Consider the following 14,035-nt stretch of genomic DNA (forward strand, 5'->3'; position numbering starts at 1 on the left):
AAAAGCAGGAGGGGAAGAATGAAGGGGGGGAAATCGGAGGGGGAGACGAACCATGAGAGACGATGGACTCTGAAAAACAAACTGAGGGTTCTAGGGGAGGGGGGTGGGAGGACGGGTTAGCCTGGTGATGGGTATTAAAGAGGGCACGTTCTGCATGGAGCACTGGGTGTTATGCACAAACAATGAATCATGGAACACTACATCAAAAACTAATGATGTAATGTATGGTGATTAACATAACAATAAAATTAAAAAAAATTTAATTATTTTGTATAGTAAGTCAGAAGGAAACTATTTGTATTATCTATAAATTATGTTTTGACTTGAGATCTTTGAAAAAGGCTTTTAAGAGTAGATGGAAGCCGGGGCGCCTGGGTGGCTCAGTTGTTAAGCGTCTGCCTTCGGCTCAGGTCATGGTCCCAGGGTCCTGGGATCGAGCCCCGCATCGGGATCGCTGCTCTGCAGGAAGCCTGCTTCTCCCTCTCCCACTCCCCCTGCTTGTGTTCCTTCTCTCACTGTGTCTCTCTCTGTCAAATAAATAAATAAAATCTTAAAAAAAAAAAAAGTAGATGGAAGCTTGGTGATGCTGCATATCATGTTGAATTAAGTTTAAAGGATTATGTCATCTACTTACCTCATGTTATCTTTTTCTGAATGGCTTGCTTTAGTTGTAATTGGTATTTTTCCTTGAATTTAAATCTTAAAGGGTCATCATTTGACTTTTATACATATGCAACGAAATGATTTTGCTGAACTGGATATTTTGTTAATACTGTCATGATGGTTTTAAATTATTGTTTCTGGTAAACCAAGAAAAAGCAAAAGTTTATCCCCTGCCTACTCCAGGAAGGTAATCATTTAAGATACTTGGATTCTAGTATATATCTCTTTCATTTGCAGGAAAAATGCAGTTCTCCGAAGGTAGAGAGCATCTGTCATTATGCTGTAGCTATAATGATCATATTTTCAAGCTATGATAGTAAAGCAGTGTTTAACATACTCATAGCATCTTAGAATCTTTATATTGCAAAATATAAAGTTTGATCTGGGAGTCCCCAAGGTATGAATGGTTTAGGGAAATGGGAAGTTTATGTGTGGAGTCTGCATGATCCTCTGGAACTTCTTTTAAAGTTCTTAAATGGCCGATTTTCTACTTGCTATTTTTTTTTTCTTATGATACGGTTAACTTAGAATTCTCTCTCTAGTGTTTTTCAAATTCAGCCATGAATATATATGCTTCTTCCCCCCTCCATGCCCCACCAGGAATACAACCATGAGATTTTTAAACATATATTTTTTTGCCTAAAACATATGTACAGTTTAATGAATAATTATAAAGTAAACATCTCTGTAACCACCACCGAGGTTAGGATTAAAGCACCCCAGAAGCACCCCTTTTGGTGGCTATTTCTGATCATAAACACCTCTTCCTGTTGGTGTAACCACTAATCTGACTGTTACGGTAATCACTTTCTTGCTTTCCTTTGTAGTAGTATCGCTATTGAATTGATCTGTAAGCAAATTAATTTTGCTTATTTTTGATCTTTATATAAATGTATTTTTATATTTCTTTTAATGGACTGTGACAGTTTAAAAAAGTCAACTAGGAGAGTAGTCTCCAAATTAAAGCAAAATAAAATTAAAGTCTACATCATAGACTGTGCATGCCAGTGCATATCTTGGTCTATTATTCATTCTTTGCTACTTACTTAATTAATTAAATATATGGATATAATTACTAATAAGTTGTCATTTCATTATCTGGTGTGTCAACTCTGTATTCTTTTAATATTTGAGATTAAATTTTGAATTTTATAAAGTTAATGTATTTTTAGTGGAGAGCATGTAGAAAGTACTTACAGTTCTATATCATCATGATAGCATGAATATCCATGATGGTCTTTTTACAGTTAGAAAGAAATTACGTGCTGAGTGCCTGATGTCAAAGTTGCATCACTAAATGTTACTCATTTTCAGAACTCAATGAAGATTTTAATAAATATTAAAATATTTTAATAGACTTCAGGTAACTTAATACCTTGCAGAGAAATGAAATTTTTAAAAAAGTACAGATTATATATGAATACCTAATTTAGGGATAAATATTTCCAATCTTACCTTGTTCCCATTAAGAATAATGCTAGAGATTTCTCTTAATAGTATTGGATGCCGGACTTTTGACCTGCTTGTCCTTGGTTTGGAAATGGCCTAGTGCTGTTTATAGTGTATAACTTTAGCACAAGTGGTTTCTATAGCTACTGTCCAGTACCAGATGTAGAACAGTGGGAGGCTTTGATAAGGGGAGCAGGATTTTTAAACAAAAGCTGGACATGGGTAATTACCCTGACGCTGAACTGAGGCCCCTTACATTCAGCACTGTCATTTACCTTTCATTTCACTCTCTGCTGATTACAAGAAAGAGAATGTACCCACTGTTTTTCTCTTCCATCTCTTTGCCTTCTTCCTCTCACCTTATGTAAGAGTGTATATCATAGCTTTAATCCGTTTCAAGAATACAGGAGTGAGTCTTTCTTGACAAAGTTAGATGAGCATCGTTAGTTTAGTGGCTTTCACTATGATGACAGCATCATTGGTTTTCACTTATCATAGAATAAGTTTCATAAGCCATTTGTACTCAGTTGTTTGCAATGAAACTGCTGTTTTGTATAAACTACTGTCACTCTGAGAATATAAATGACTTAAGGTTAATACTAGTGAGGTAGAAGAAATCATTATCTCATTATCAGGAACTGTCAGTAAGTAAAAAAGGACAACTTAAACCTGACGCATAATTATAATACAAGTCATTTGGATTTCTTATGAATGGCTATAGACTTCTACAGCTTCATCCCCAAACTGACACTTTTCTAGGGGATATCCCTTGTTTTTAAATGGTAATTTTATACATTGATGATTAGCCTCAGGTATTTTTATCAAAGTTTGCGGGATTCTATAAAAGTGACTTTTTGGCAGTAAAAGGACACAGTGAGAGAGAACTTTGGCTTTAGTCAGAATGTGGATGGAGGTGGTGTGAGAGGTGAAGCAGGGGGTTGTTTATAGTAGAGGATGGGGTTGGGGGGGGATCCAGTCTGTAGTAGAGGATGGGGTGGGGGCAAGGAAGTTGAGGAAACTCATACCCGATGACTCCCTTTTTCTCTGTAAAGAAGGTTGTTAAGTTTTTGCTGTGGGTGAATAAACATATTAAGATAAGGTCTTGAGGACAGGTGAAATTTTATAAAAGGTGCTATGAGAAATGAGAAACAAAACTGTGTCTTTTAATGATTTTTACATTCACATACTTCTCATATTTTTGTATGTTTTCTTTCCCTGACTTGATTACATGTTCCCTGGGGGGAAAGCCCTGGTTTTCATCACTCAGCATGTGTTTATGGGACCATTTGTGTAAGGTGATGAGGTTAAACTGAGTAAGTCATATTCCTTATCCTTAGAGACCTTGCACAGTAAGAGAAATGGTCACTGAACCCGTTTCAGCCTCATGTGTTTGGTTCTGTAGTGATCTTTGCAAGGTGCTATGTGAACACCAGAGAGCATCTACCTGAGAAAATGGTGCTCAAGTCAAGAGAGGAAGCCAGTATTTTGAGCAAAGGTACAGAGGCCTGAGAGGGGTTGTGGAGCATTCAGGGACCCCTAGACATTTTAGCACGAATGAAATACTAAGTATTTGGCAGGGGTGGGGGGAATGGTTGGAAGCGAAGTTGAACCCCAAAGAATGCCTACTCTTGAAGGTCTTTACATACCAAAGAACTTTAAGTTTATCTTTTTGGTGATGGCAAGCCATGAGGGTTATTAGTGAGGAGAGTGGCAGAAGTTGGTGTTTAACTGAGGGTTTCAGAGGAGAGGGTGGTGGGGGGATTGGTTAGCCTGGTGATGGGTATTAAGGAGGGCACGTATTGCATGGAGCACTGGATGTTATATGCAAACAATGAATCATGGAACACCACATCAAAAACTAATGATGTAATGTATGGTGATTAACATAACATAATAATAATAATAATAATAATAATAATAATAATAATAATAAACGAAATTGGTGTTTTATGCAGGCAAGTTTGAATTGTGGAAAGATACCTGTGGTACCAGTGTGGGGGCTCCTGGCATGGTCATGCAAAGATGATGAAGCTGTAAACTAAGAAAGGTAGAATTGGAGATTGTAGAGGAGTTAATAGAATTGAGAGTTTTTTGGGGAGGTAGACACGACAGGACTTGATGACTGATTGGATAATTGGGCTGAGGGTGACAGGAGTTAAGATAACTTCCAGAAATCTGACTTGAGATAATTGAGTGGATGATTGGTTTTTTGCGTATGTTTTTCTCCTTTCCCCCCTCCTTCTGAAGCACGTGGGGCAGCGCTGCTTTCCGGGGCTACTGCTCTTGCAGTCTCCCAGCTGCTTTCCCTGCTCATGCACTTTCTCCTGCCATTATATTTTTCTACACAGTAGCCAGAGTATCTTTAAGAATGTACATAGGTAAGCTCTTACCTGTGATCTCATGGCACATTGGTAGTGCATCTGACTCCAGAATGTAAATAGATATCGAAGCTCCCCTGCTTAAAGTCATCAAGGACTTTCCGTGGAATTTAGAATGAAATGCAGAATCTTTCACATAAGCTTCAAGGCCAGCCTGGTCTATTTCTGGCCTGTCTCTCCCATTTCATTGTGTGTCACCTTTGCTTTTGTTGTGACTGAGTTTTAGCCACACTGGCCTGTCTTCAGTTCCCTGAGTGTACTTCTCTCTTTCTAGTCTCAGAGTCTTCTCACGTTGTGTTTCCTCTCGTGTTCCCTACAGTGTTTTCTCCCACTCTCTTTCTATAAGTTTAATTCCTCTTTTAGTTCTCGGATAAATTACTTCTTAGGGAAGCCTTTTTTGTCCATACGCTTCACCCCATCTCGCTAGCTGTCTCATATGCTTATGCTAACCCTTTCTTCCCAGTGTTTAATCACAGTAAGTATATGTTTGGGTATATATTCTTTAATGTCTGTCTTCTCCTTGCATATAAGCCCTGTAAATTCACAGATCTTGACTGTTTTGCTCAACTCAGTAAATACTTATGGAATGAACAGTAACTGTTCAGGGATAATTTGGGGCCCTCGGGAATAAAAATAATCAAATTCAACAATATTTAAATCATCTATTTGAAGGAAGAGTAGGAACAGATAGTTATGGCTCACTAAAAGTTTTCTGTTTGAGAGTACATAGAATTTTGTCATTACCCTGACATCGCTCTTCAAAAATCAGTATTACAAAAACGTTTGAGTCCCAGGATACCTAGGCCTCATTTCTAATGAGAAGCAAACCGAAAAGGTAGCTGAATCACCATATTGTGGAAAATCATAACACCTCCCCTCTGTTTAAGGAGGAGATGATAACAAAGAGTGGCAAGTTTCTGGGAGAAAGCAGTAATTAGAAGGATAGTTTTACCTAAGTGGAGTTCTCAATGAAGAATCTTTAGTTCTTTTAAAGTCTGAGCAGTTTATGATGCCCAGTTTGAGAAACACTCTTTATGTTCGTATTCTCACGGTGTAATTCAGGGTGTCATTAGTTCCATCTAACGTATCTGCTTCAAATGTTACTGCAAAACATACAATTTTGTTTCTTTTCTTGAGAATTTATTCCCATTGAGATTAAAAATTATTAAATTATAAGTGGCTGAAGTACTTTCCTTTTAATTTTAATGTATTTTCTTTTTCTTACTCTTTTTGATGTAGAGTTGTAAAAATAATTAATTTGAATAAGGATTAACTTGAACAAAGTCTAGTTTATGTACTTTTTCTTTCTTTGATTAGAGAATAATTTGCAGTTCTAGGTTAGACATGGATGACAGTGATATACTTTAGAGTCACCAAGGTGGGTTTGTATTTGTATATTTCCACATCATTCTTTAAAAAATGAAATGGTGTAAATAAGTGCTAATGTTTCCTGAAGGAAGATGGCCATCCTGCTCATGCTGGTGCTCTATGGCTCTAGATATGTTTACAGCAAACAGGACTCAAAAACAGTGAGGGACTGACTGTCAGATGTACAGTCAGCTGTCCTTTAAACGATCATTAACCCACATCAGGAAATACCATAAAGAAGGATTTATCTACTTCAGCCAGCAGAGGGCAGTGTACACATAAAAGTACACTACCAATTGTAAGACTTCCTTTGGTTTCTTTGGCAAATGTGTTAAAATTCCTCAAGTGGTTTATGTTTAGAATTAGCAGTACTGATAGGACAGGAAATTGGCTGGGTGGGACAGTGGTTAAAGGGGTTCTGTCTAAAAGCTTAGATCAGAAATATGTGCTACCATAATGTTACTGTTCTATGAGGAATGTCCTCTGTCAAACTCCATTTTGAATGACCAAATAATCTGTCATGTGGGAAGTTAACTCTTTAACTATTGTTTCGATATAATTTCTACAAAAAAAAGAAGTTTGGTGGAAAAAGCATGGGTTTCAAAGTCTGATCTAGGCCATAATTCTGCAAACGCTCCTAATTGGCTGTGTGATCTGTGGCAGATTACTTAAACTTGTTCAGTTTCCATTTCCTTACCTGCAAAATTTACATAATGATCTGCTAGGAAAAGATGCAGAATATAATTGACCTTTGTAAAACACATAGTTGTAAATATAAGTTGCTTTCTTGAATCAGAACTCGTTATTTCTTGTCACATTTATGCTGTTTATCTAATGAGGTTAAGTGATAGGTTTGAAAGCAGTATAATTCCATTATATAGCCATCTGAGGCTAGTACAAATTTTCCTGAAGAAACTCTGTTATAAAAAAATGGTATGTTCAATAAGGGGTTAATATCCAAAATACGTAAAGAACTTATAAAGCTCAACACCAGAAAAAAAACAACCTGATTAAAAAATGGACAGAGGACCTGAATAGACATTTTTCCAAAGAAGACATGCAGATGGCCAACAGACACATGAAGAGGTACTCAACATCACTAATCATCAGGGAAATACAAATCAAAACCACAATGAGATGTCACCTCACACCAGTCAGAATGGCTAGTATCAAAATGACAAGAAATAGCAAATGTTGGCAAGGATGTGGAGAAACAGGAACCCTGTTGGTGGGAATGTAAATTGGTGCAACCACTGTGGAAAACAGTATGGAAAACAGTAATTTTCCTCACAAAATTAAAAATAGGAATACCATATGATCCAGTAATTCCTCTACTGGATATTTACCCAAAGAGATAAAAAACATGAATTCGAAAAGATATATGCAACCCTATGTTTATTGCAGCATTATTCACAATTGCCTAGACATAGAAGCAACCCAAGAGTCCAGCAATCGATGAATGAATAAAGAAGATCTGGTGTATATATACAAGGAAATACTATGCAGCCATAAAAAAAGGATGCATTTTTTTTTTTTTTTTTTTGCCATTTGTGACAATATGGTTGGACCTAGAGGGTATTATGCTAAGTGAAATCAGACAGAGAAAGGCAAACACTATATGATTTCACTTAGCTGTGGAATCTAAAAAACAAATGAACAAACAAACTGACTCTTAAATACAGAGAACAAACTGGTGGTTACCAGAGGGGAAGTGGGTGGGTGGGGGGGGGATGAGCAAAATAGGTAAAGGGGATTAAGAGGTACAAACTTCCAGTTATAAAATAAATGGGTGATGGCAATGAAGACATGTGCAGCACAGGGAGTATAGTCAATAATACTGTCATGCGTGGTGACTGATGGTGATAGACACTTATTGTGGTGAGCATTGAGTAATGTATAAAATTATTGAATCACTGTGTTGTACACCTGAAACTAATATAACATTGTATATTCACTATACTTCAGTAATAAAATTTTTTAAGTGGCAAGTGTCTAAGAAATAGTATAATCAATAATCTTAATATTTTATTCATAGCTCCTTAACTACTAACATGCTCCAAAATTTAACTGGTGGCTATGAAATTTGGGATAGTCTGTAATCGTTCACTGCCATAGTTTACTCTCTGGGCATTTCCTAATTCTTTGTGTGTGTTTATTTTCCATGAAATATTTTCTTGCTTACTAGAAATTGGCAGAACTCAGGTCTTAGGATACATAGATGATACAATGACTGATAGTGATAGATTTGAAAGTGTTAAGGAAACCAGCAGTCAAACACTGGGGCAAGCTTGAGTAATGAGGGACATCAAGGGTTATGTTGCTTGAGGATACTCTTCTCCTTTTAGGTAAACACTTTGGTCTTTGAGATATGGAGTTGAAAAAAAAATCTGCAGATATTCTTGGTTGAGATGGGCAGGGAATGTGAATAGAGAGGAGTCATGAAAAGGTGATGAAAAATATGTAGAGTTGAATATCATCATCTCAAGTGTGAGCCCTGATAAACTGAAGATAGGATGAAAGAGAGAAAAAAGAAAAAGTTATCAAGTTTGCCATTTTCTTCAGCATCAAGGTAACATAAATTCTGAACAGTTGCAAATAGTAGATTTCATATGGAAGGGGTATATTTTAAATGCGTATTGTTCATAGGTGTATGATATTTACATGTATGACATGTATGTAATAATGTTTGATAGACTACAGATAATAGTAATGTTTCATGTGGGACATTTTATGAACCATGATGTTTCCACTTAGATGAAATTGGTAGCTGACATTCCTGGAGTGTCTTGCTTACCCTGAAGCAGGACTTAATGCTGCGAGGTAATGGAGCAGCTCTTGCCAGATCTCTGACTGCACAAGAGATTTGGAGCTTTTGGGTTTTCCAGGAGTTTTTGTTATGAATGTCTTACTTCACAATCAGCCTTGTAGAAGAAGGCATTCCAGCACAGGACCCAAATACATACCTCACACTGATTATTCTGTACTCCCTGAGAGATGGATAAAATAGGAATGTTTTTCCTCCCAGAGGTTGCGTCTCTAAGGTTATAGCCTTTCCTAACTTTTTCCAGGAGCATATATTTCTCTGCCTCTAGATCCCTGTACCACTGAACACTTGGTCTGGTACGGGCTTATCTTGCTTTTAGTCTATTCTGAGGAAGTCTTGAGGTCTAAACTACTCAGATAAATATACCATAGTAGTACATGTTTTCTTTTTCTTTTTATTAAGATTTTATTTATTTGAGAGAGAGCGCAATAGAGAGAGCATGAACAGGGTGGAAAGGCAGAGGGAGAGGGAGAAGCAGACTCCCCACCGAGCAGGGAGCACGACGCGGGGCTCGATCTCAGGATGCCAGGATCATGACCTAGCCGAAGGCAGACACTTAACTGACTGAGCCACCCAGGTGCCCCGGTAGTACATGTTCTCTTGATAACCGTTTTTAGCATAGCTCTTAATTACTACTTTTGGGTTTTCCAGGCTCCTGCTGTTCATTTCCAGTCTCTTACTCTGATCATCATATTCTCTGCTTTTTATCACCAGTTCGTCCTCTTTATGTCCTTTAGGTCAAAGACCAGCTATTTTGTTAAGCTGTCTCTCTGGTCTATGAGGAAGCCTACCTCCCATTGTGTTTCAGCTTTTGTATCCTACCTCTGCTTCCCCGGGTGAGCTGTATATTGGCAGCATAGGTGGTCTAGACCCACTAGCAGCTGAGCCTGAGTCGGTCTCCAGCCCGTCCTCAGCTGTCTTACTCTAAGCCTGCATGCTGGAATCTCTCTTCTCTTCTTCGCCACTGCAGCTCCAGAACATTCCCTGAAGTAGTCCGCAGTGCATTTCGAGATAGAGGTGATCATGCATGGCCTGGAAGCGGCACAGGGAGAAGAGAAGACAGAAGGCAGAGCTGGGAAGGACCTCATGTTGTGATTCCTCCTGTGTGGGAGAGGAAACGGAGAGGACATTCAGCAAACTCATGTGCCGTTAAATCTAACTCCCAGACAGTAAGGGGAAAGCCTCAGAATTGGGGAGAGTTTGAACCCATTTGGATTTTAGCCATCAATGCTGGCATGTTAGATTTGCATTTGAACAAGTTGAGTTTGGTCTCAGCAAGGAAGATAGACTGGAGAGGGAGCCACTGAAGGCATGGCAACTGGCCATTTAGGGGAAGAAGGCAAGGAGAGACACGGAAGCTGAAACTCTAGTACCGGCATTGTGGGCGAAGAGAAGTGGATTTGAGACATTTAGGATGCAGAATGGAAGATTTGAGGTCTGACTCGATGGGAGAGGAAAAGGGCGAGGCATTTGACCCAGGCTTCTGATTTCAATGACGAGGTGGAGCATGAGGCACAGAGCTGTGAGGAGAAGTGGAGCAGCAGGAGCGATGTCGGCATCTGGACAGAGCTCTAAAATATAACCGAGTAACGACATTTCTGCCAGGATTAAGCTAACGTAGCTCAGGAGGTGGACACGTTTTCTGGAGATCTTATTTGGTATAAGGACCGAAGTTAGAATACCTGGAGGAACAGACGATGGCATATCCCTTCCTTTCGGCTGACTCTTCAGTCAGACTTCTGGTGCATTTGAAATGCGCAAGCCAAGGTTAAATGCTGGATTGTTAGATATTGCTGCTGTCCTGGGAACAGTCCTGAGATGTGGACCAGACTGGAGTCCTCCTCTGAAGTCGACGGTACTCCTAGGATTATGGTATCCCTCAGGCATCCTTGCGGCTCCCTCGATGTCCTCCTGGTATAAAAATTTTGTGTCATTGAAATAATCCTCCTAGTTGCTAGAACGAAGTCAGTAGTACTTCTGATCCAGTTCTGTTGCTTTGTGGGTAGGCAGCTCAGCTATCAAAGCTTAGTTTATTACCTGGATCCCCAGAGATACTCCTTGAGTTGAGGAAAAAGCTCTTGTGGAGAAACCCTCATTAGTTGCAGTTAAGAGTATGGTATCAGGGGCCAAATAGGCCTGTGTTTAAATCCTGGCTCTGTCACTTACCAGCTGTGCTCTCTTGGGCCTGTACTCTTTAATTCCTCATCTGTAAGGGATGCTAGTAGTGTACTTATCTCTTAGAGCTGATGAGTTTACCTAAAACATTTGTATAGTTTTTGGCCCATAATAAATACCTAGTAAATGCCACCTTTCACTTGGTATTCTTTAATCATATACCTACAGGTTGATCAGATAAGATTTATCTTTTATCTTTTGGAAATTATATAGCCTGAAGTTAGTAACCATTGGCATGTTTTCATGTGTTTGTAGGAGTATATAATACACTTAGTGTCATAAAATTTAGGTAGTACTTTTTAGATTCAATACTCTACCTTTATTCTCATGGTTTATTTTTTTAATGGCGTGATTGTAAGAAGCAATACGGCATGAAGGTTAAGAGCTCAGTCTCTGGAGATGTATTTGTATCTTGGCTTTTTTACTCAAGAGTTGTGTGACCATGGACAAGTTAGTTAACCTTTCTGTGCCTCAGTTTCCTCATCTGTAAAGTGGAGACAATTATAGTGCTGTTCTTAAACTGTCATTGTAAGGATTGAATGAGTCCATGTATATAAAGTACTGGAACAGTGCCTGGTATGTATGTAGCCCTATACCTGTTATTGGGTCATATAGTTAAAGTGCTCAGGCATGGTAGTTTTTCTCCTTGTGCCAAGAAAATGGATGTTGTGACTTCTTACAGTCTCTAGGGTAGTATTTTTCTTTTCATTAATTCCCTTACTGAGCTTGCTGAGGTACTCATCAAATGAGGAGCTAGCAGGCACAGCAGGAGTATGGGAAAGGGGTTCCAGTCCAAGGTGGTGGGCTGACAACGCAGGTTGTCCTTTGTTCTTCCTGAGACCATGAAAAAGATAATAAAGAAACTCACAAGAGAACAGCCTTCACAGCAGAGAGAGCAAGAGAGATGAACCAACAAAACTCCTAGGAACGGAAGGTAGAATCCTATGGATAAGTGAAATGGAACGCAGGCCGCAGCACGGAATGGCAGAAGGGGGCCACAAGGAAGGCCTTTTTTCTTTTTTTGTAATGAATCAGGAAATCTGGGCAGGTTTAATAATTTGGGTTTTGTGTGATTTTTTTTTTTTTTTTTAAACTGGCAAAATAGTTTCTGAATAAACAAATCAGTCAACGTAATTTTATTTTGGCTACACCTGGGCTTTTATTAAGTATTAGATATGAGGAAAAGGACAAAGATACTCATCTCATACAGGAATAAGGAAAAATATAAAAAATATTTTGAAGATTGTTGTATTCGAGATAATATTTGTAGATACCATTTTGATACTGAAACCAGGATAAAAAATTAGGCTTTGTATTTTCTAATTGTCTTTACGTTTGTTCTCAAAATCACATCAATTTACGTGCAGTAGAATCTGAATTTACAGAAGTACATAGGAAGTGAGATTTTATTTCTGATTAGATTTATTTTCACACTTTGAGATGGCTAGTGAAATTGGATGAGAAGCTGATTAGCCGTCAATTTTCTAAGGTGAAGTAGAACATTCTAACTCAGATTTATATTTCCAGTGCCCAAATATCAGTCTGAGCCCTAGTCCTTCCCTGTCTCTTAATGTCTAAAGTGGAAATCACTTGTTTAGCCTCTTCATCTACTCTGGTTACTTAAAGTTGCCAGGAATATTTTATTTCATGAACTGAATATGGATATACCTCCAAACAGTTTTGTCTGTATAACATCATACAAATGCAATCACTTGTTGTTAAATATCTTTGGAGTAGAAGCTTCCTTGTGTGATGATTCTTACAGTTACAGGTGATTTCGGTTTGTGCTAAACTGTGAATCTGAAGATGCATGTTGTTGTCTCGACTTGTGTTGCCCAGGTTGGTTCTCTTTGCCCTCTCTGGATCTCTGTTTTCCCAGCAAAAAGTATTTGTTCTCTCTGTGCAGAGGATTGTTGTGTGAATCACACGAGGTGAAGCAGATGAAAACACTTTTGGATACTCAAGCATGATACAGATATAGAGCAGTGGTGTATTTCTAATTCAGATAATGAAGAAAAACAAACATGCACCAGAGGGCGGGATTTTGCTTAAAGTAAATGACTGCTTTGGTTTCCAGCTAACTAAAGAAATAACTCAAACATCTTTGTTTTCTATATTTTCCAACCAACCAGAACCGGGACCAGTATTCACATCTGTTAAGTGATCACTTTCTCCCGTACCAAGGTCATAATTCCTTCCGTGAGAAATATTTCAGTGGCGTTACAAAAAGAATTGCCAAGGAAGAGAAATCTAGCCAAGAGTGAAAATTAAGATTTTGACAATGGAAAGAGTAAGGATTTAACAGAAAAGACATCTGGATGTGAACTTCCATGTATGATACAGATAACATATACTCTTTTAAATAATTTTATATAATGAAATAAATGCTCCAAAGTAAATTGAACACTTCTTTTACAATTAGCTTTGTTTTATAGATTATTTTGTTGTATGTGGTCTTTGGAACCTTATTTAATTTATATTTGTACTTTTAAGTATTATGGAAATTGAAAACAGTTATATTTTTGGTAATTAATTTGCAAGGGGAACTGATATTATTGACTTTTAAAACAGATACCTGTCGATACGTTATAAGCAGTTAACTAACCATGGTTAAGAATTTATTCATTCAGTAGGTTCATTTATTTGGTTTCTGATTGTAATTGATTTATAGTGCTAATAAAGCTTACTGAGGATTCCTAAAACTGTGTTGTATTCGCTGCTTTTCAGGGGGGAGGTGATAAAGGAAATGGACTTTTATTTATAAATTCCAGACTAGTATGTAATGACAGTGATAATGGTAAGGAGGAGAAAGGCTAGGACCTGGCAACCTGAAAAGCTCCCCAACTCCTTGAGGCCTGTCCACATCTGAAGCTCGTCTGTACCTTGGACTTGCTCCTGCATTCCTAGACATTGACTGTCGGTCAAGTTAACTACCCACAATTTTTGGTTTAGAAAGTAACCGATAGTTAAGAGCAGTAACAACAACACAAGTCCTTGATGGTTCCCTAATGGTACTAAGCCTAATCAGAGCTCTTTGAAATAGAAGCTATATTTTTCTTGAAGGAGAAACTTTGCTGAGTCTACATTGTGTCCATCATGAAAATATCTTGTTTGAAAACCACTCTACCCATTAATTCAGGATGCTAATAGCTTTCCTGCCCTCGGTGGTCAAATGTAC

The 14,035-nt window shown here is 38.1% G+C and overlaps 1 protein-coding gene across 4 annotated transcripts in view; it reads left to right on the forward strand.

Moving 5' to 3' along the window:
- TRMT11 (tRNA methyltransferase 11) overlaps positions 1 to 13,559 on the forward strand; it is a 53,369-nt gene extending 39,810 nt beyond the window's left edge. For 2 of the 4 annotated variants that reach the window (XM_081828942.1, XM_081828944.1), the window contains one exon: positions 12,990 to 13,559. In XM_081828942.1, coding sequence (XP_081685068.1) covers positions 12,990 to 13,121 — 132 coding nt within the window. In that variant the 3' untranslated portion in view covers positions 13,122 to 13,559. Of the gene's footprint in view, positions 1 to 9,652; positions 10,597 to 12,989 lie in introns of all 4 variants that reach the window. The other 2 variants (XR_014147930.1, XM_081828943.1) reach the window with 2 other exon arrangements.
- Positions 13,560 to 14,035: the final 476 nt, after the last annotated feature.

This window comes from Leptonychotes weddellii, chromosome 8, assembly GCF_054177405.1.
Source record: "Leptonychotes weddellii isolate Sample4059 chromosome 8, ASM5417740v2, whole genome shotgun sequence".
NCBI classification, from domain to species: domain Eukaryota; kingdom Metazoa; phylum Chordata; class Mammalia; order Carnivora; family Phocidae; genus Leptonychotes; species Leptonychotes weddellii.